This window comes from Ictidomys tridecemlineatus, chromosome 6 (assembly GCF_052094955.1).
Source record: "Ictidomys tridecemlineatus isolate mIctTri1 chromosome 6, mIctTri1.hap1, whole genome shotgun sequence".
NCBI classification, from domain to species: domain Eukaryota; kingdom Metazoa; phylum Chordata; class Mammalia; order Rodentia; family Sciuridae; genus Ictidomys; species Ictidomys tridecemlineatus.
The window spans coordinates 73,932,177-73,953,379 of NC_135482.1; the positions used below are offsets into that span (position 1 = coordinate 73,932,177).

General features: G+C 37.4%; 1 protein-coding gene across 15 annotated transcripts in view; it reads left to right on the forward strand.

Moving 5' to 3' along the window:
* Positions 1-1,798: 1,798 nt before the first annotated feature.
* Kif21a (kinesin family member 21A) overlaps positions 1,799-21,203 on the forward strand; it is a 145,335-nt gene continuing 125,930 nt past the window's right edge. For 14 of the 15 annotated variants that reach the window (XM_005334026.4, XM_078014899.1, XM_040280810.2 and 11 more), the window contains exon 1: positions 1,799-1,933. In XM_005334026.4, coding sequence (XP_005334083.1) covers positions 1,890-1,933 — 44 coding nt within the window. In that variant the 5' untranslated portion in view covers positions 1,799-1,889. Of the gene's footprint in view, positions 1,934-1,981; positions 2,112-21,203 lie in introns of those variants that run through there. The other variant, XM_040280809.2, reaches the window with a different exon arrangement.

Consider the following 21,203-nt stretch of genomic DNA (forward strand, 5'->3'; position numbering starts at 1 on the left):
AGGCGACTCTCTGTTTATCAGTCTTTGCCTGCTTCCCTAACTCCAGTCACCTGCCTAGTTCCTGCAGACATCTGTTTGTGACAGATCTGAGATAGATATGTAATAGTGCCATTTTAATAGGAACTTTAAAATATTTTAAATTATACACATTTCTTTTAGTTTTCTTGATAAATGTCCTCTGCTCTTCTTGCCTTCCTTATACCAATCCAAGAGACAAAGTGGCCTGTCCAGATCCACCCTGACATGGACTTGCCAGGGCAGGGTGAAATGAGGCTCTGATGTGTTGATGGATAAATATTGAGGCTAGGGAAGGCTCTCCAGAGGGTAGCCAGAGGAGAGTTTTTGTCACCAATTTGGTCTATAAAAGGATATTCACCATCACTGCTCTCTTTACTTCTCATTTATGTGTCTGTTATAATTTAAGGATAGCAAGAATAAGGGACAGAATAAAATTAAAACTATCTATAATTATACACCCCATGGAACCTTCCCATGGGTTTAGATCATAACACTTCTTTTTTTGTCCCAAGGTGTGCTGCTGACCCACGCTGCTGTAACTGTTGAGTAGGACGATGAGGTATATGATTTTATGTACTTGGGCAGTGACTTTATTTGAATAGTGCCATTTAATCTGTTATACTGTTTTGTGTGAACCCACATGTTTATTTATAGATATGTATGGGGCAGTCTACAAAAGATATTCTGTGGCAAAGCTAATAAAGACTGTTTCCACAGAGCTATGTAAAGGCATGTGGAAGGACAATAGTGACAAGCAGAAACCACAATTGAACAGTGTGGATAGAATCCTGGGATTGGGAGGCGCTTTTTGAGGTCCAACAGGGAAAGAAACTCAGTTTGGAAGGATTTACTACACAGTTGTTTTGATGGATATTCAGTTATGGGAACACTTGGCAGTACCAGGGTGTAGTTCATTTACCAGTGCACAAATGATTGAACAGAAACGCATTCAGGAATCTGAGAGTAAATCATTTCCATATTCCACACGAGCTGGTAAATGGGCGCTGGGCTGCAAAATAGCCCAGCTGTCCAGAGACAGGGGACAGACTAGGGAGCCAGTTTAGCATGAATGACTGACTCCAGGGAGGGAGGGCGTTCAGCGTGGGGCTAGGGAAGGGGGTCAAAGTCCAAGATGAAAAGAAGACAATAGGGCTACGGTGGAAACAAAGCAGATCCAGGGCAGCAGCTGGTTGGTTCCTGGCGCGCGGGTGAATCCAGCTTTGGTTTTAGAAAAGACACAGGCACCAGGACGTGCACTGGCTGCTTCACAGAAGAGCCTGGAAGGGCGCACCGGCCGGTCGCCCGCGGGCGTGGGCATCGGGGCGGGCACCCTCCCCCGCGCGCCTCCCTGCCCAGCAGCGCCAGGCAGTGCCCAGCGGAGGGCAGGGCGGGGCGCAGGCTGGGGGAGGGCGAGGTGGGGCCCGGCTCTGCGGCCGTCGCTGACGCAGTGCGGGGCGCGGAGCCCTGAGCGCCCCGGCGGGCGTGGAGTCCCCTGGCCTGCCGCTGGGAGGCCGCGTCCCCGTCGGAGGGGGCAGGGCGCATTACTTGGCCGCCAGGAGGCCGCCGGCGGCCTGCTCGCTCCCGGGCCGCCGCACTAGCCATTCAAGCGCGCTACGTCCCCGCCCCAGAACCTGGGGGATGAGCCGGGGAGAAGGGGCGGGCGCCCGCGAGCCGTGAATCACCTCCTCCTCTTGCTGCCTCAGCGCCGCCGCCACCTTTCCATTCAGTCGCCCAAAATGGCTGTAGCGCGGCGGAGGTGAGCCGGCCGCCCCCTACCGCCCCAGCCTCCTGCGCCCGAGCGCTGCGGCTCCGGCGGCGCCTCAGTTCTGCGGTGCAGAGGCCCAGGGACCCCGCCGCCGCCCGCCGCCAACATGTGGGGCGCCCCAGACGAGAGCTCCGTGCGGGTGGCTGTCAGGTGAGGACGAGCACCGGGCTGCTGGCGGTGGGCTGTCCAAGGGCTGAGGGCGCGGGGAGGACCTGCTGTGGCCTGGGCACCGGCTGCTGGTGTGTGACCCGTCTGGCCTGCCGCGGCCGCTGTGGAAACTGAGGCAGCGGATCCCCGCTGGCCTGGTGCGCGTGGCCACCTTCATGAGGTGGGCGTTTGCAGGTGGTCGGCGGCTGTGTGGCGCGGGTCCCCGGGGGCGTCCTGACCCCTCGGGGGAAGGAGCGGTTGCAGACCGCCCCAGCTGGATCCTGCACCAGAGGAACAATCGCCTCAGGTTTGGCCTCCTCGGGCGATCGCCTGCTTGGCGTTGCCTGGAGGAGCTGCCTCTCTGCTGGACAGTGGTGTTCTTTTTATTATTTATAGAGTGTCTGTCATACGTGTGCTTGCAGCTCTGGCCTTCTGAGGCAGGAGACAAAGCATCAGACTGACAGGGCTTGAGATCGCGGAGCCCGCGGTGAGCCCACTCAGGTTCTGGAAGTCCGTGCAAATGGAACATCTTAGTAAGCATCCCGGGGAACTAGATGCACCCAAGTATATGGGCCTGAGACAGATCTGGCCTCTTAGGTGTTGGAATAGGAGTCGTATTTAAGGTAAAATTCACCCGTGATACATCTATACAGGGAAGAAAATTATTCAGCAAGATCACGGGTTAAATGGGTGACTGGGTGAAATATCCTGCAGGTAAGCATAGCAGATACAATATAACAGTAACATTATACAATGCGTGGGTGTGAACTTTGAAACACTAGATACATCAAACTTGCATTTTGGTCAATGACAGATACACTAGTATTCAATGTAATTTAGACTGTTGTGATACATATCAAAAGGAAAGACCTCTGACAGTTGCTCTTGGAAAATTGCAACATCATCACAGTGTTTAAAAAATTAATGAAGCATTCATCATAGAGCAAGTGCGTAGCTTTCACTGCTCTGGTATCCCATTGTTAATTCATTTCTCTTTATTTGTACTTTCTGGATTATAAAAATAATCAGTCCCCCAGGAAATTCAGAATTCACTAAAAATCTTCCACTCTTGTACCTTTCTGGAAAATCATTCTTAAAATGTCATCATGTAAACATTTCTATAGTTGTCATTTTAGTGACACTCTTCATTAGGCATAGAAATGGCAGTTTTATGTACTTTGTATCTTTAATCAACTTAAATAATAGCATGGATTTGAAAGATTTTAAAAATATATCCTTATTTTACATAGGAGGAAATTACCACCCATGGAGGTGACAGTTTTATGACTGTTTAGAATCACCTGTTACAAAGCTTTGAAGTTTTAAGTCAGCCTTTTGGTTATTTCAGGGCTACTTATCCATTGTTAGCTTGTTTCTCCTCTTCACAGTTACTACCCTTCTTTTGACCTTATAATACAGATTAATGACTGTACCTGGCTGGGGAAAAAAAAAAAACTGGAAGGCTAGTAATAGGCAGTTTTGTTAAAAGATCTGATCATGGAATATTAATAAAAACAGAAAATTTATCCTTGAGAAAAAACATATTTAGAGACTTGAGCTTTTTATGTGTATATTCTGGTATCCCTTCCAGCAGAGGTGAGCAGAGCCATGGCTGAACCTAAAGTAATATTAACTAATAAATAACTTATATTTGGCTTTGGTATGTTAGCACTTTTTAGACAAATGAGTGTGGATCTGATTTTGGGGAAAAGATTTTATAAAAACTTCAACAGAACCTAGTAAGCCACATTGTGAAGATTCACTTTGGCAAAATTGGGGATATTTTTCCATTAAATACATTGTTCTGTGGTCTGAACAGAGCTATTCTCTAAACTTACTTTATATAGGATAAAAATTGTTTATGCTTACCTAGCATTTTACTATTTATAAAGTGCTTGGACATATGTTATTCACTTAAATATTTATTGAACATATATCCCATCTCTGTTATTCTGAGTTCTAAGCTAAAATAGTAATAGTAATTGCACGTATACCATGTATAAGAATCAGGATGTATATTATGGTATTTTATATTGTAATTGGGCATGGTGGTTAATGCCTGTAATCTCAGCTATTTAGGAGGCTGAGGCAAGAGGATCACAAGAAGGCGGTCTGCCTCTGGAATTTATTTTGATTTGTATCAAAATAAAAAATGAAAAGGACTGGGAATGATGTAGCTTAATAGTAGAGCACCCCTGGGTTCAATTCCTTGTACTGCGAAGAAAAAAAGTTTATTGAGATGTTTTATATCATGTAAAAATCTCATTTATTTATCATAATACTATATAATTTAGGTCCTGTTATTTGTATGGCCATTTTACTCATGGGGCACAGAAAGATAATCAAGTAAAAATGATAGCAAATGTAAGACATAAAGTTCCAACCCAAAGGGCTTGACTCTATAGCCCAAGTTCTTAATCATTAACCCTATATAGGTGAGAAGCAAGAACCTGTGTTGCAGAATTTTACTTAGCTTAAGGTCAAGTGCTTTTTCCTGGAACTGTATTAGTTCAATTACAAATGAGTGGCTTTGACACATTATTCATATCTTGACATTACTAGAAAAGGTAGAGCTCAGAAAAAAGAGAACCTGAACTTAAATCAACTGAAATATTCCCTCAGAATCTTTCTAACATCTTCCCATCCTTCTCCCTAGTTTGTGACAAGCTTTGTCAGCAGGATAAATAAATGAACACAAAATTTTCTATCTATGCACATTATCAACGAGGTATTTGACTTACCCTTTGCCATCAGTGAATAATGTAATAACAGTTGACTGTTTAAATGCACTGAATGTCATGAAGGCTTGTGTTTTATTAGATGTAGAGACTTATCAGTATGTTAAAGCTGATGACTCTGAGTTTTTCAAAGTAAGTGCTTGGATCATATAAAACTTTAGGAAAAAGACATTTCTGATTTAGGGAGAACATATTTTTCCCCTATTGTGGTACCAGTGATTGAACCCAGAAATGCTCTACCACTGAGCTACATCCCCAGTTCTTCTTATTTTTTTAATTTGAGACAGGATCTTACTAAGTTGCCCAGTTGAACATATAGACTTGAACTTGGAATCCTTCTGCTTCAGCTTCCTGAATCACTGGGATTATAGACCTGCATCACTGCACCAAACCAAGGAGAACATTTTGAATTCAATTTCTGAAAATATCTTTTGCAGAGTATATTTCAGGTGTTCTGCATGACATCTTTCATTGCAGTAGGTATGGATTCAGAATACAGTCCTGTTGTCCAACATCATGTAGCTGTTGAGCTCCTGAATTATGATTAAGGAACTAAAAATTTAATTTAAAATTAAAAACTATTCTTTAATCCAGTTACTAGAAATGTTTTTTTTAATATTTTATTTTTTAGTTGTAGTTGGACACAATACCTTTATTTTATTTATTTATTTTTATGTGGTGCTGAGGATGGAACCCAGGGCCTCACTTGTACTAGGCTATTGCTGTACGATCAGCCCTAGCCCCAGCTCCAGTTACTACAAACTTTTAAGTATGCTTGAAATAAATTGGTTTATATGGTTTTACTTTAAAAAAAAAAAAAAAAAAACTTTTCTTTTTTAGTTGCTGGTGGACCTTTATTTTTATTTATTTATATGCGGTGCGGAGAGTCAAACTCAGTGACTCATACATACTAGGTGAGCACTCTACCACTGAGCTACCATCCCAATCTCTGATTTTACTTTTTCAATTTAAAGTTCATGAAATCTAAATGCTGATAATATATTTCTCAAGAAAATTTTGTCTCTAATTTGACATGTGCTTTTAGTGTAATACATACACTGGATTTCAAAGGCAGTCTGAAGGAGGCTTAGATAGTAGGATCATGAGTTCAAAGGCAACCTCAACAATGGCAAGGTGCTAAGCAACTCACTGGGACCCTGTGTCTAAATAAAATACAAAGTAGGGCTGAAAATGTGGCTCAGTGGTTGAGTGCCCCTGAGTAATACCCCTCCAAATATGCATATATGTAATATATATTACATATATGCAAAATAGACTTAATAACAATAGTTTTTCCTTAAGGTGAATAGGATTACAAAGGCATTGATTGTAGACTCAGTATGGTGGCTGATTTCCTAGAAAATAAGCTGAACAGATGCTTAGATAGACATCATCAACAACAGTGAACAATGAAGTATAGTGTAAATTCTCATTATCGAAGCATACTGACTTTAGAACTGGTCAGTTAACTCAAAGTGATAAAATCAATTAAACATTTTGAGTTGAAAATCTAAGACATGGGATGAATGACATGTCCGTCCCCCTTTCTGTGAAGGCTGACACAACAAATTTGTAAATTTTTTCAAGATCTTTAGGTTGCAAAATATGTTGAGAGCTGGCTAAAAATGAAGACACAGGAAGTACCATTGTGTTTACACGTTATTGTGTCGGGTAACAAAAATTTCCTTGCTTGGCTTTGGCACAACTATGTATCCTTGATGGTAGATTTTGGTTAGTGTATAATGTAATCTAGTGTGTGTTTGAGTTTGCTGTATTTTTACCTTACCGAAGCACTTTTAAGAAGTAGCACTGCTCAACAACCTTAAGGTCTGGTTGGACCATCAGAAGCTGTTTTAGATCTGTCATTGGCACTCATTTGCGATGTGACCTCCCTGTGCTTTCTTCCATGCTGTGATGGCATCCTAAAGCTAAGAAAGGTTATCAGATCTTTGTGCATGCCATGTATTAAGTGCAATTATAATTGTTTTTGTTACTCTAACTGTTGGCACTGATGATACCTCACTGGACCAGGAGGTAATTATTTTAATACTTCAAACTGGATTTTTCCTATTTTGGCTTGAGCTTCTTTTGTTACTAGGAAAGAAATATTAAGGTGGTTATGATTCCTTTCTCATTCTGTTTGTGATAATGAATGATTTTTTATTTAACTTTTATTAAAATCCTATGAGGTAGCCTGGACAGATATTATCTTTATTTCACAGAGGAAAAAGTGAGTCTCAAATACACTGGGTGATCTCTTCAGGGCTTCTGCATCACTAAGTATTGAAATTGGAACTCAAATTTAGGTTTCTGAAATCTATTACTATGTTCTCAAACTTATTTCCAAATGTTTTAAAAACATTTCACTTAATAAACATTTCAGACTGAAACATTAACTATACATGTGAAGAAAGTCATTTGAAACAATGTAATGTTTAGAAAATGTAGATGAGCAAGGCTTCCAGGTAACATTTAGTTCATGGAAACAGATGGTTATTTGGTGTTTGGCTATTTGTTTGTTCCTTCATGTATCAAATATTTATGAAGTACATACTGTGAACTAGACCCTTTCCTACTGCAACACACATGACACACATGGTCCTTGCTTCAACAGAGCTTATACCTAACAGAACAAGGCTGTTTAAATGCACAAAATGTGTTAGAACTAACACAAAATAGAACCAACAGCACAAACTAGAAATGAAATGTAATAGTTTGTTTTTTTAATGTTTCTCTTTTTCATTTTGGCATTGAGGATTGAACCCAGGTACTCTTTATCACTAAGCTACATCCCCAGATGTTTTTATTTTTGATTTTGAGACAAAATCATTAAGTTACCTAAGGTTTCACGAAGTTAGCTAGTCTGGAACTCGAGATCCTCCTGCTTCAGCCCCTCAAATCACTGGGACTATAGGTGTTCCCCGCTGCTCTTGGCTTTCTTATTGTTTTGCAACAGCATTTTGTTGTTGTTTGTTTTCTGGTACCAGGGATTGAACCCAGGGGCACTTAACCACTGAGCCACTTCTCCAGCCCTTTTTTTGTGTGTGTTTTATTTTGAGACAGGGCCTTGCTAATGTGCTTAGGGCCTTGCTGAATTGCTGAGGCTGGCTTTGAACTTGGAATTCTCCTGCCTTAACCTCCCTAGTTGCTGGGATTACAGGTATGCGCTACTGTACCCAGCTAGCATTTTTTGTTGTTGTTCAAACTTTTATTTATTTATTTATTTATTTACTTATTTTTTGGGGGGTGGGTACCAGGGATTGAACTCAGGGGCACTCAACCACTGAGCCACATTCCAGGTGCTATTTTGTATTTTATTTAGACACAGGGTCTCGCTGAGTTGCTTAGCACCTTGCCATTTTTTGAGGCTGGCTTTGAACTCGTGATCCTCCAGACACTGGGATTACAGGCATGGGCCACTGCACCCGGCTCAAACATTTTTTAAAAAACAATTATTTAAAAAAAATGTGCCCTGCTTTCAAGTATATTTCATACAAAAATTGAACTTCACAGCCTATGCATTAGGAGGATAAGGACATTATGTCCTACTTGATATCCATATTTTACCTGTATGCCTTTGTATCAGGTTCTAAACATAATAGAGATAAAAGAGAGAAGACAAAGAACTGGCAGATGATGTGAGTTGAAGTCAATGAAATTATTTAATTATAAAACATGAGATGATTCTTTTTCTTCAAATATGGTTTAATAAGTTTAAAAAGTGTGGTGGATCTGTTTATTATTTGGAACTGCATGGAACTGCAAGGTTTCATGTTTAATTATTACTGCCCCTTGAGCTCTTGCCATCTTACCTTCTAATTGGTTAATATTTTGATGCATAATTATGGGGTAGTGAATGATGCACTAGAAATTCCAGTTTAGTGAAGCCATGAAAGCAGAAATTATCTTAGTATCTAGTTAATACTATAATCTTCCAATTCTCATCAATTTTTTTTTCTGAAAGAAATTGACTTGGAATATTTGTTATTATGGATGTTTTCCCCCAAGATGTGTAACAAACAACTCGTGTAAGAATTTCACTTAGAAATGGTTATTTTCTGTCAAAATTAGATATTACCTGATAGTAAAAGTTTCAGATTAGGGAGGAAAAGACATCAGTGAAGATGCATGCCAGATAACAGACAGTGTTTGTATACTATGTATCATTGGAATAATTTTTATGCGTGACAAATTTGTTTGTTATTCTATTCAGTATTTCCTTCTGAAAAACGAGATCTATAAATTCTATCTTTCATCCTAGTTTCCCAGTGGATTAACTATTTAATCTTCTAAGAGTATTAAAATAGTTTTCTCATGGCTGAGGCTTTGTTTGGAGCAAATGACAGCCAAGCAAACGGGGACAATTTTTATGACACTCTTTTATGACACTCTGTGATTATTATAAGATCTTTCTGGATGTTTAAGAATTATACTTGAGGTTCCTTTGTCCTCAAATGTGTTTTTTTTTTAAACTTAAAAAATTTATATAGTTAACATAATTTTTAGTACCCCTGTAATTATTGACAAAATAGTTTTAAAACTAAAAGGCACCTTGAAAGAACTACCTGGTCAAGGTCCCACCCACACCCTTTTTTTGAGATAGTGGTGACAATGGAGGTCTGAAGAAGTAGAAGGAATTGCTTGAGGTTACAAAACTAGCAGCTCCTGTTTTCTGTTGATAAGTGCTTTGTATTTTCTAGGACTTCATGTTTTGCTAGCAGGCATCCCAGAAATAGAATCCCTTTAATATTGAAGGAAAAATAAAAAGAAAAGGAGAGTGTGTGGGAGGGACCCTATAGTTTGAATTCCTTAAACAGTCATAAAAGTTTCGTTTAACAGGTGAGTTCTAATGCTCTCACTGCCAGTAAAAATGGTCTCACTCTAGGGAAGGTGGCTGGGAAGTGGGGGTGGGTGAAGCCTGCTTATGAGAATCTAGAGTGGAATTTGACATAGAAATCTGGGTGGTTTAAAATGACCTTCTTTTCCATGTTACTTCACTAGTGGTTCTTAGGCTTTTAAATCATCTCCTCCTTTTCTTTCTTTATTTCAGAGAGAATAAAGATTATGACACATTTTGATTGTAACAGAGGCCTGTCATACAAAAAGTCTTCTATGTTCCATCTCTACACAGAGCTTTTAAAAACTTTTCCCATGCAGAGAAATTTTTGCCTTTGAGGATCAGGGCACAGCCCTTCCTTATATGATTCTTCTTGTTTCTGAAATAGAATATTCTTTTTTAAAAGAAGGTACTAATGTATTGACAGCAGTATTAGAGTAGAACATTTGAAGGAAATTGGGGTTATGACATGAAACAAGTAGATAGCTACATGTCCAGATTAGACTGACAGTCATTCAAGAATTAACCACAGAGTCAGTGTTCTTGGATGACTCTTCAACTCCATCTGTTTCTTTAGTAAAAGGGAAAAAACAAAAAATGTTCAAGTGTGGTTGTGGAAAGGTAAGCATCATGAGACCCTAGCAGAGGCTAAAAAAAATCAAGGACAATTTATTTCTTACTTTTGGATCTCTTATTGTTCAGTTAAGATTTTAGTTTTTGAAATTGGATTTGACATTTTTCTTAACTTTGGAGAGTTGTGTCTGTCACTTTGTCATGACAGTATCACAAATCTCTGAACATGATGAAGGAAATTATATGTTTTTCAGAGTAGATATTCACATTCTCTTATATGGATACAATGTCAGAGGTTGTCTAAATAAGTTTGTTCTTTTTTTCTTATAGCAAAGAGGAGTAAGAGGCTTTGGAGAGTCAAGCTGTAGTTAATTAAGTGATGTGATCATATAAGGTACTAATGAGGCATAGGGCATCTGGAACTTCACTTGTATTCCTTCTAATTTTATTTATTTTTTTAGATCAGAATTTATTTTTTTCATAATTATTAAATTTCCACTGTGTGCTAGTATTACAGAAAATAGAGGTATTAAAGTTATTAAGGGTAGTGAGATGTAATACAATGAGCACGGGATGGTCACAAAACTGTTTTAATCAGGATTCTTACCCTGATGAACTTGGTCTTGGCTAGGCAGTTCCTCACCTACTTCAGTGCATCTGGGAAAGGATCAAAAGAGACAACCATGTGAAAGCATTGGAAAATCCTTTTTTTTTTTTTTTTTTTTTTTTTTACAAACCCAGGTAGTAATACGATTAGAGATGAATTTGTATAATTAACCATGGGCATGTTGGTAATGTTCCAAACTCCAGCGATTGGATTAGTCATTCTCTAATGTGTGACCCATAACTTGAATCTGTAAAATGCTTTAAATGTACTTGTTATCTATTCTTTTTTTTTTTTTTTGAGTGTCTATTATTTGAGCCACTATGAATGACACAGCAATATACATACATATATATGTATGCCCTATTGTAGCCTAATATTCACTATTTTATGCATATAGAAATTTTGAGTAATGTGCTAAATATTATATATCATATGCTTTATTTCTATGATTCTGTACTTTATGTATTAAATTCAATATATCAAATAGTAATATAATTGGCTAGCCTTTGTTATTTAATAAGCACACTAATTTTATTATTCTAAGACTTGTGCTGTCTCCTACAACTCTGGATAATGTTCTCATTTGCACTAAAGAGCACTGACTGTAAAGGACTATTTCCTGGAATCAAAAAATGAGGGATAGTGTTGCTCACCAAATGTTGTGGTACTGGAGATGCTTTTCAGAAAGCATTGATATTGCCTTGGTATTGAGTATTAACTTTTCACTGCCTATATCTATATTGGGATATAATGTATTAGAATTCTATAGACATTTGACCAACAGATGGTAAGCCAAACACAGCAAACACAGGTCCATAATCATTCCATGACCTTTGAAAATTGGTGCTTGCTTTCTTTCTTTTTTCCCTCTGTTCAAACCAAAGCTCTTTTGTTTGGGTTGCCTGTTGGTCATTTAGTCTGTATCTGTCCTACCCTAAAATGGAAGTTGTCAACTGCTGATTAAAGTTGAAATTACAAATTTAATCCCTGGTTATTTGGCCTGCCATTTAAGTTTCCTTAATTTAAATGTGACATCTGTGACACTTTGGGTATCAATTTAGTCAATACAGTATGATACTTTTGAATTTTAGTTTGCCAACTTGTCCTTAGATTGTCAAGAGATTCCATTTTTCCTTGATTATATTCTTATCTATTTTGCTACATAAGCATAATTGGACCTTCTGTTACCTTTGTAGTAGATTCATCTGTCTTTGAGACAGAGTTCTTTAGTTGGTTCTTAATTTTACATTAGCATGCTATAAATCATCATAATTTTTAATTTACATGTTATATGTGTTCTGTTATTGTAGCTCTCAACAGAGTAACTCAAGGGCTTTTGATGATTTTGCACTTTTAAATTTGAGCATGTTTTGATACCACTTTTGTGGTCTATTTTATATCTTTATTTTATTTTATTCTTCTGGTACTAGGGACTGGATCCAGGGGGACTTAACCACTGAACTACATCCCTTGCCCCATTTTAGCTTTTGAGACATGGTTTTACTAAGTTGCTGAGGCTAGTCTTGAAATTGTGATCTTCTTGCCTCAGTCTTCTGGGTTGCTGGAAGTACAGGTGTGGGCCATCTGTGCCTGGCTTGTCTGATATCTTTCAATATTAGAATCCTACCTCATTCTGTTTAAAAATTGTCATAAAGATATTATATGTTATTGGGTCCTGTGAATAGTGTGATATGTAAGTCCATTTGATTTCAGTGTGCTGCTAGTAAGGACAAAGTTGTGAGTTTGGTCCCTGGATGGACTTCTCAGCTTTCCTACTTTTTAACATAACCTTTATAGTTACTATAAATGTTGCTGTTTAGAAGCAGGGACTGGATATTCATGAGGATGAATCAGTATAAATTTGTTAATAGTGGTAAAAGTTATCTCCAATCATGTTCCAAAATTTTCATCCCTTTTAGTACATCATTATGAATGAAAATAATGCTTAATTCAATGTCTATAGGAGCTGAACAAATATTGAAAACTTATATGAGCTAAATAAGTGAAAATAATACCTACTTAATATGTTTTTTGTAAGAATTAAATGCATTAAAACCCTTATATTATTGGCACTTAGTAAACGTTTTCCAAATGATAATTATTACTGTCATTTTTTTGATGTTACCATTTTTTTGTCTAGGAGAAGAGAAAACTTAGCAAAATGACTTCATTGACTCTGAACTCTGGTTAAGTAGATCATAGGATAAGTAAAAATAAAAGCAAAAACTGAAACATTGTGTCTGCCTCTGCCTTGTCCCACTGTAAAAAATCTGAGTTCCTTGGTCTTTAGTAAGATTATTGCCATTAGCATTTTTTAAAGAACTAACATGAGTGATTCTAATCTATGGCAGTGTTGAATATCAATACCTAAATCAGGAGACTTCTTTATATGTCACATTTGAATTTCTGTTTTCCTTATCTTTTTTTTAGTTGGAGTCATTGGTGCCCTAAATGGGCAGACTTAGTTCCTCTGAGTTTTTTGAGTCAGACCTATATATAAAGCTACAAGTAAATAATAGCAGTTTTATTTTTTTTGCCTCAATGACCTACTACTCTAAAATTTGTTTTGCTGCTAACTTACTATTGATTTTGCCTGTGCTTTTGGGTCACAGCGTTCCCTTTAATCTCTTATTTTATTTTATTTGTCCAGACTTGGCCTCTGTCTTAGTTTCCTGACTTATGTCCCTTTCCCCATATCTAGATTCCAAACACATTTGATTAAATGCATTTATGAAAAGCCCCTTTTCTGTGGCGAGAATTGTCCTCTTTTATTTCATCTGGGATCTACTTCAACTAATGTGAACCTTTCAAAACTGAGAGTTACCACCAAAATACATGTACTGTCATTGATCTAGTCTAGGTCACCTGTGGACCTCACTTCACTTCCTTGTCACCCCAGCCTCCAGACAGGCTAATTGCACTCCTCTCTTCTTCACCAGGAGACTCCAGTATGTTTTCAGACTAAAGTCACCTGAGGAGACTCCAGTATGTTTTGAGACTAAAGTCACCTGAGATTAAGAAACTGTGATTTTGATATGAGATTCATGTGACACATACACATATGGACATGCACCCCAACACATAAAATTCACTAAGAAGTTGAATAAACTTAGCTAATATTGTATAAGACGTGTTAATGAACGAAAATAAATTGAAATTTTCCCCAAATTTAAGTTGATGAAAAAGATTCTCAAGTTGTTCCTATAACATTTTGGTCAAAAGAGATATATGAGTTTGTTAAGAAGCTTTGAAGTTTTAAATCCATATCTAAAGCTCTGTTGATTGTCACTTTGAAATGGAACTTCTTGGTCAGCCCTGAACTGTGCCTAATGTTGCATTAATATCAAAATGTCCTATTGGATTCTGCTGTGTCCTTACAATATATATATAGCATCTTATTTTGCTAAAGTAGCCCATAGACTGTGTGCTAGTCTAGGTGAAGCTACTGGTATATGCACTGAAATTGTTCTATATGGGACTGGCACATCTAGGTAGTCAGGCATGTTTTTTCTCACAGCAGCATCACTGAAAATGAGGGGAAAGTAGGGAAGAAGAAGAATATGAGAAGGAATTATGCATGTTCATTCTTGAAATCAAGTAGCCATCCTGGCTTTTTGGTTCTCTACTCCTGGCAGCCCTGTCTTGTAGGGTACAAAGCACTGGGGCTTTGTGGCAACAGTATTATCTTACTCAATATCTATCAAGTAGTTGCTAAGAGCTGGTTGATCTCCTCTTTCTTTTTCTAACTTTATGTTCCTTATTTATTTATTTTTCTTTCTTTCTTTTTTAATATCTTCATTTTATTTATTTTTGCTTCTGTGGTGCTGAGGATCGAACCCAAGGCCTCGCATGTGCTAGGCGAGTGCTCTGCCACTGAGCCACAACCCCAGCTCCTCCTTATTTATTTTTTATTGACATAATATTTACACTTTTTATGGGATACAGTATTGTAATTTGATACATGTAAACAATATGTAATGACCAAATCAGGGTAATTAGTTTTTCCATCTTCTCAAATACTATTATTTCTATGTGTTGGGAACCTTCAAACTTCTCTAGTTATTTTGAAATGTATAACTAATTGTCATAGACTTTAAATCCCTATGTGCCATCAACTCCAGAGCACGTTTTCACCCTACCGGGTGTTGTGGTACCCGTGATGTACCTTCTTCACTCTCCCTACTGTCCCTTACCTTTCCTAGTCTCTAGTGATTTCTGTTCTGCTGTCTTCTTCTATTGATGTTTTCCTTATTAATTTTGTTTCATCTTCTCATTCCCACCTCTTCCTTAATTTTATTTTCTTTTGTAGCATGGCTTATTGAAAATAGCATAGACTTTAGAGTCAAAAATATATGAGTTCAAAATTTTAGGACAACCACTTAACTTTTGTGAGCCTTAGTTTTCTCATTTATAAAATGGAGTTAGTGCCAATCTATAGGATTGTTAAGTATATAACCATCTTAGTGTATAGAGTGCTGTAAATGACTTGCACTAGGAATGTTTTTTCTCTTTTCCTCTTCTAGCTAATGTCTAGTAACTAACCATAATTTCTTTTCTGACCCCATTCAAGGTAGGGATTATTTCTTTGGTGAGCTCTTGTTTATAAAACTTTAGTTTTATCTAGGTACTTTCAACTATGAAGTAGAAATATAGAGATAATAAGGGTGTGTTCATTAGTTTTTTGTCTTGGTGACAAATTACTTGATCAAATCAACTTAAAAGAAAGAACTGGGTATCTCATCCCTGTTATCCCAGCTACTCTGGAGGCTAAGGCAGAAGGATTGTATGTTTGAGGTTAGCTTGGGCCCTTAGTAAGATCAGAGGCCCTATAGGATGGGAGTCATAGCTCAGTGGTAGAGAAGCCTTAGGTTCAATCCCCAATATTGGGTGAAAAAAAAATAAAAGTAAAGGAGAATACATTTATTTTGGATCACAGTCCCATGATTTCAATCCATGGTCACTTGGCTCCTTCCCTTCAGACTTGTGCAAGGCAGAACATTATGGTTGAAGCATGATGTGGAAAACTGCTCATCTACTGGTAGCCAGGAAGCAGAAAGAGAGAGAGGAAGGTGCCAGACTTCTAATGTCCCTGTTGAGTGCACACCTCTAATGGCATACTTCCTTCCAGTAGGCCCCACCTCCTAATGTTTCCATTGCCTCCCAATAGTGCCACCAGCTTGGGCAGCACTCCAAATCCAAACCTAGCATAATAGGACTGTTATGAGAATTGATTGACATATTTATAATGCCTACAGAAAAATGCCTGGCACACAGTAAGCCTCAATAAAAGTATTTGGATTAAATTACAAAAAACAATTTGTATAATAGAACCTCTCAGATCTTCAGTTAAAGTTACTGTGTCTGTCTCTAATGAAGAAGAAAAGGGATGATAACAGTGCATTTATATTAGATCATATAAATTACCCTGATATCACTATCGGAAGATATCATCATTGTGTTTATATAGTAGAACACTACCTTGGCTTGCTTTTACTGACTGTGCTGATTTGCAAAAGTCAAGACTGAGATGATCATACCAGTTTGAATACCATGTCATCTGAATTTTGTCTTCCTTGGCATGTACACTCCTGGAATTTTCTATTTATCTCTAAGCACGTGGGGGCTGCTTTTTGATTTCTAACTGCTTACCTGGAAAGGTGAGCTGACTGGCATGTTAATCCTTAAACCTCTGAAATATATCACTTAGTTTATTATTAACCTAAGCATACCTCTACTTATGCCAACAAGTTTTTTTTTTTTTAATTAAGACCCCAAAGTTTTTTCTACAGAAACTACCATCTCACTATTTCCATGTGGCATATCAATACATAGTGGCCATCTCACTATTTCTATATGGCATATCTAATTTGAAGTAATTTTTAAAGATTGATGTAGGTGACGGTTTTTTTTTTGCTAACTTACAAAAAGATATTTGATTAAAATTTCCTTTTTGTATGATGAGAGAAATCATTTTGCTTATTTTTAATTTTAATTACTTTGGTTAAATAAGAAAAAAATTAATAAACAAGTATTGTGATTTCCTTTTCTTCTTTGGACCTTACTCAATAATTGAATCTTCATTGTTTATTTAATATTAGTTCCCTAAACCTTTGACTTGATGACTAGTTTTGTTTGCATTGAAAACAAGTTTCTGAGTGATAAGGTTTCTACAAATGAAGCCTGAAACTTAAATCATGGTGGGGGAGGAGATTTCACTTTTTAAAAAACCTGTTTAGAAAACAAACTGGATTACCTTCTTTTGTTTTTGATGCAGGGCCCCACAGGTGCATGCAGTCTACCACTAAGCTGCATCACCAACCTGTGATTGAACTGTTGAAACAGATACCTTTTGTGTCTTTCACAAGTTGACTTGCTATGCAATGAAACATTGCAATGACAGATGAACCTATAATATACTGGCAGATCATTAAGTGGTAAAATTGAATTGTTTGCTGGCTTTGAAAAGCAGAAGAATCCTCCTTATCCAAATATAAGCTCCTAAAATGATGAATATAACTGATAGAAACAGAGTAATACAACTAAGGATAAATATCTTTCACAATCATAGTTAAATTTCCTATGCTCATGCTGTAAAACAGATGTTTACAAATTTGTATTGTTTCCTGTACATTCTGAAGAGAACTATATTCTCTATTGAAAAAAATGAAAGATTCAATAACAGGAATTTCTGTTTTCAAAAGCAATCATCTGTATGACTTTTGTGGACTATTAAATATGTTTATTTTATATGCATATTACATAATTTTCCTTTTACAATGCAATCTTTTAAAATGAACTTTGGTGATGAAAGTAATGCTGCTGAACTTTGAATTCAAATCACTTTGTGCCACTGACTCATTTTCAGGTGGTGGTGATGTAAAAGTAACCTTGTGGAAAAATAGCGTGTCACTTCTCTGTGACTCAGATCCTATGTGTAACGTGGATAATACTTCTGTGGCTTACATCACAGCCTTAGTAAAAATATTTAAAAAAGCTACCCCCAGCCATTGTAACTATGGAAGAAGTTACTTAATTAAGTATATTTTGCTAGCTAAAGTAATTAATTTGTGAGTATAATAAGTAGCTCACATCTCTGACCATTCCAATGAAATTTTCCTCTGATTAATTCAATGCATTGCAAGTAGTAAAATTGAATTTTTTAGTTATTGAGATCAAATACACTCAACACACTTCGCTGGGGAGATGCAAGAGAAATCAGGTATGGATTTTGCCCTTTAAGAATTCAGTCCAGTTGGGAGAATCTTATTCTATACAAGATATGATAGCTTTCCTTTGAAACATATCAAAAATGAGTCTGAACACTATAGGTACAAGCTATCTGAATAGTCCCCTAAAGCAATTGTAATCACATTAGCCACTTTTAAATACAAAAGCAATTTAGTATTTTCTATAATAGTAACGTAAATGCTTCTTAATAATTAAGTACTGTGAAATCTAATCTTTGCAATCTCCTAATCTTTACCATAATCCCACTGGTTATTAGCTTTCTCTTCTATACTTATCCTTTCTAATGCTTTTCTAATTTCTGTGCTCATTCAGTTTTTTTATTCCCTTTCTGTGAATTTCATCCTATTCTTACTAGATATATTCATTGCAAAGATGTACTGACAACTGCTCATCCACACATACCAGGACATGAGTAAGCACATCATATGTGTATGTGTGTGCATACGCACACATATCTATGTTCCCTTTTCCCACAAAGCTGGTTATTAACATTCATTGAGTGGTCAACTTTGGTCTGAGTAATGTAGGAAGCCTTTATAGAAATTTCTTAAAATATACCATTTCTAAGAATATTTTGAATACAGAAAACTCCTTTGTTAACTCATATTTTTTTCTTATGTATCTATTTCTCTTCCTCTCTCCCTTTTTCTCTTTCTTCTTCTTTTTGTACTAAGTACTGTACCCAGGGGCACTTTACCACTGAGCTATATCTTAATCCTTTTTACTTTTCAGACAGGGTGTTCCTAAGTCGGTGGGAGTCTCACTAAGTTGCCCAGGCCATCCTCAAACTTGCTATCCTCCTACCTCTGCTTCTCTAATTGCTGGAATTATGGGCGTGTACCACTGTGCCTGGTGGTTCTGTATTTATTTCATCAATCCCAATTTCCTGTGGGTACCAGACTATGTTTCTATGTTATGTTTTCCTTTTTTTTTCTCAGTAAGCTGATGATCTGTATTTTGAAAGGCTCAAAACCCAAGGACTGTTGAACTTTTAATATTGTTGTTGGATAGCTCTTAAATCTTTGGTAGACTTTTAGATGCCATCAATAGCTCTGTTTTTTAGTATCTAATCTTACTTCTATTATATGTATCTTTTGGAGTAGCCAGTTCTTGTTATAAGGAAGTTGCAGTAATATGATTGACTAAGAGGAAGGTGGGCTATAACATCAGAAGACTTGTTTGAGCTTTTTTCCTTTTCTAGTTTTTGATCTTGGGTGAATTTTTTCCTCATCTGTAAAAAGATATTGATGATACATACCTCATACAATTATTTGTTCCTAAGGATGCTTTTCCTGACCAAGTCTACCACATTGCTAACCCTACAGCTCCTCATCATATGTAACTGTAATTTATATTCTATGATAGAAGTTTTATTTGTAGGTTGCTACATAAACCATTGTATTTGGGGTTGGTTTCTTTTGACTTTTTTTTTCCTCACATGAATTGTGAGTTATTCAAGAGCAAAGAGATATGCTTTTTTATTTCTTCATTGTCCTTCTCATGTACTTGGCAGGCATGTCAGCTCTAATATTCAGCATCAGGGAGCCTTTAGTAAATCAGTTAAAAAAATACTTCTACTGATGTGCCAGGAAGAGTGTTTGGGGTGTTGGGGATACAGATGTGAGCAAGACAAGAATTTTAACTCTGAAGGGGCTAACATTGAGTGAGGATGGAGACTTTTTTTTTTTTTTTAAATTCAGATACTGAGATGTACTATGGAGGGGAAACAATGACATACTTTCTAGTTATTGGGCTTTATTATAAGGAAACATTTGAGTTGAGACTTGGCTGTTGAGAAAAGAACCATGGGAGATCTGAGAGATGAGTATTCCAAACAAATCACATGAAAAAGCATTGATAAATAAACTGGCATGTTAGTGGACTAGGGTAGAAGGGCTGTCTAGCCAGATACAACACATAGAGAAGAGGATGGATACAGATAAGATTAGATAGGGAGGGAGGAACCTGCAGTTCAGAGAGGAAATTTTGGACTTCATTTTAACTTTATTAGAAAATGTCATGTGGAAATATGACACGGATTGATTTACATATTAGAAAGATAACTCTGATTGCTATATACAGGATGGCCTGTATTATAAGAGTTAAACATGGAGGTGACAGGCAAGTGAGAAAGCTGCTGTGTTCCAGGAGAGAGATGGAGGTGGCTTGGATGAACTAATAACCAGAGTATAGAGAATGAGAATCAGATTTGGGGAGACAGAGCTGTGAGGCCTTGCTGATAAAGGGTGTGATGAAAAGAGAAGAATCAAATATATTATATTTGGGGCTTTGAGGGGAAATTGATTTTTTTTGGGGGTGGTGGGATTCATCATTCTACTTTGAATTTTATTTTGAGATTGCTGTGTACATTGAACATCCTAAAAAGGATGTCAAGTTGGTAATTTAATATATGAGTCTGAGTCGTAAGGAAGATGTCTGGTCTGAGGATAAACTTTTGAGAGTCAACAACATTTAGTTGGCTGAAGTGATGGAATCGGATACATTTACCCATGAAGAAAGAAAATTTAGAGAAGGCTTGTTAGGAAAGAGCCCAGGGACACTCTCAAATTTAGAGACTAAGAGAAGATCTAGCCAAGGAAACTGGAGATCAGTGAGGTAAGAAAAAAGTAGTAAGTAGTTAGGCTTTTCAGAAATATCCGACATCACATATAATTCAGTGCCTGGATAGGAGTTTTCTCCTTGCTTCCTAGTGAAGTTTTTAATCTGACTCTCCTCTTTCCTCCTCCAAATCTCACATCAACCTCAGAGTCCTTTACTGCTATCTTTGACACTAGGCCTCATCCACTGATCTCATGGCCAGGTCTTCCATTCATCACTAGTCATCCTATTAGCATTTTTGGCAATTTGGCAACTTAAAATTGCCATAGGTAATTTTCCCAACACTATACTCTCATAGTTCCTTGAACTCTTCAATACCATTGCCATCCAATATTTCAGACCAGAGCAACTTGCAGATCTGAGATGGCTAGTTTTGCTGGGGACTGGAGATGTTTTACTAACTGGGAAAAAGTGGTTAATGAAAATTTTGAGGTAATTTCTGTTATCACTGAGAGTACTGGAGCATTCTACTCTTGGCCTGTCCTGTTGGGAATTCCCTGGCTCTTGTTCCCTTATAATACCTATGGCCTCTTACAACAAATGTCCATTTCCCCTAGAGTCAAATTTTTATGGGCAAAATGCCATTTTCTTCTTTGTCCACCTGGGAAATGAGAAATAACACATATCTATGACTTGTCAAACAGTAAGGAG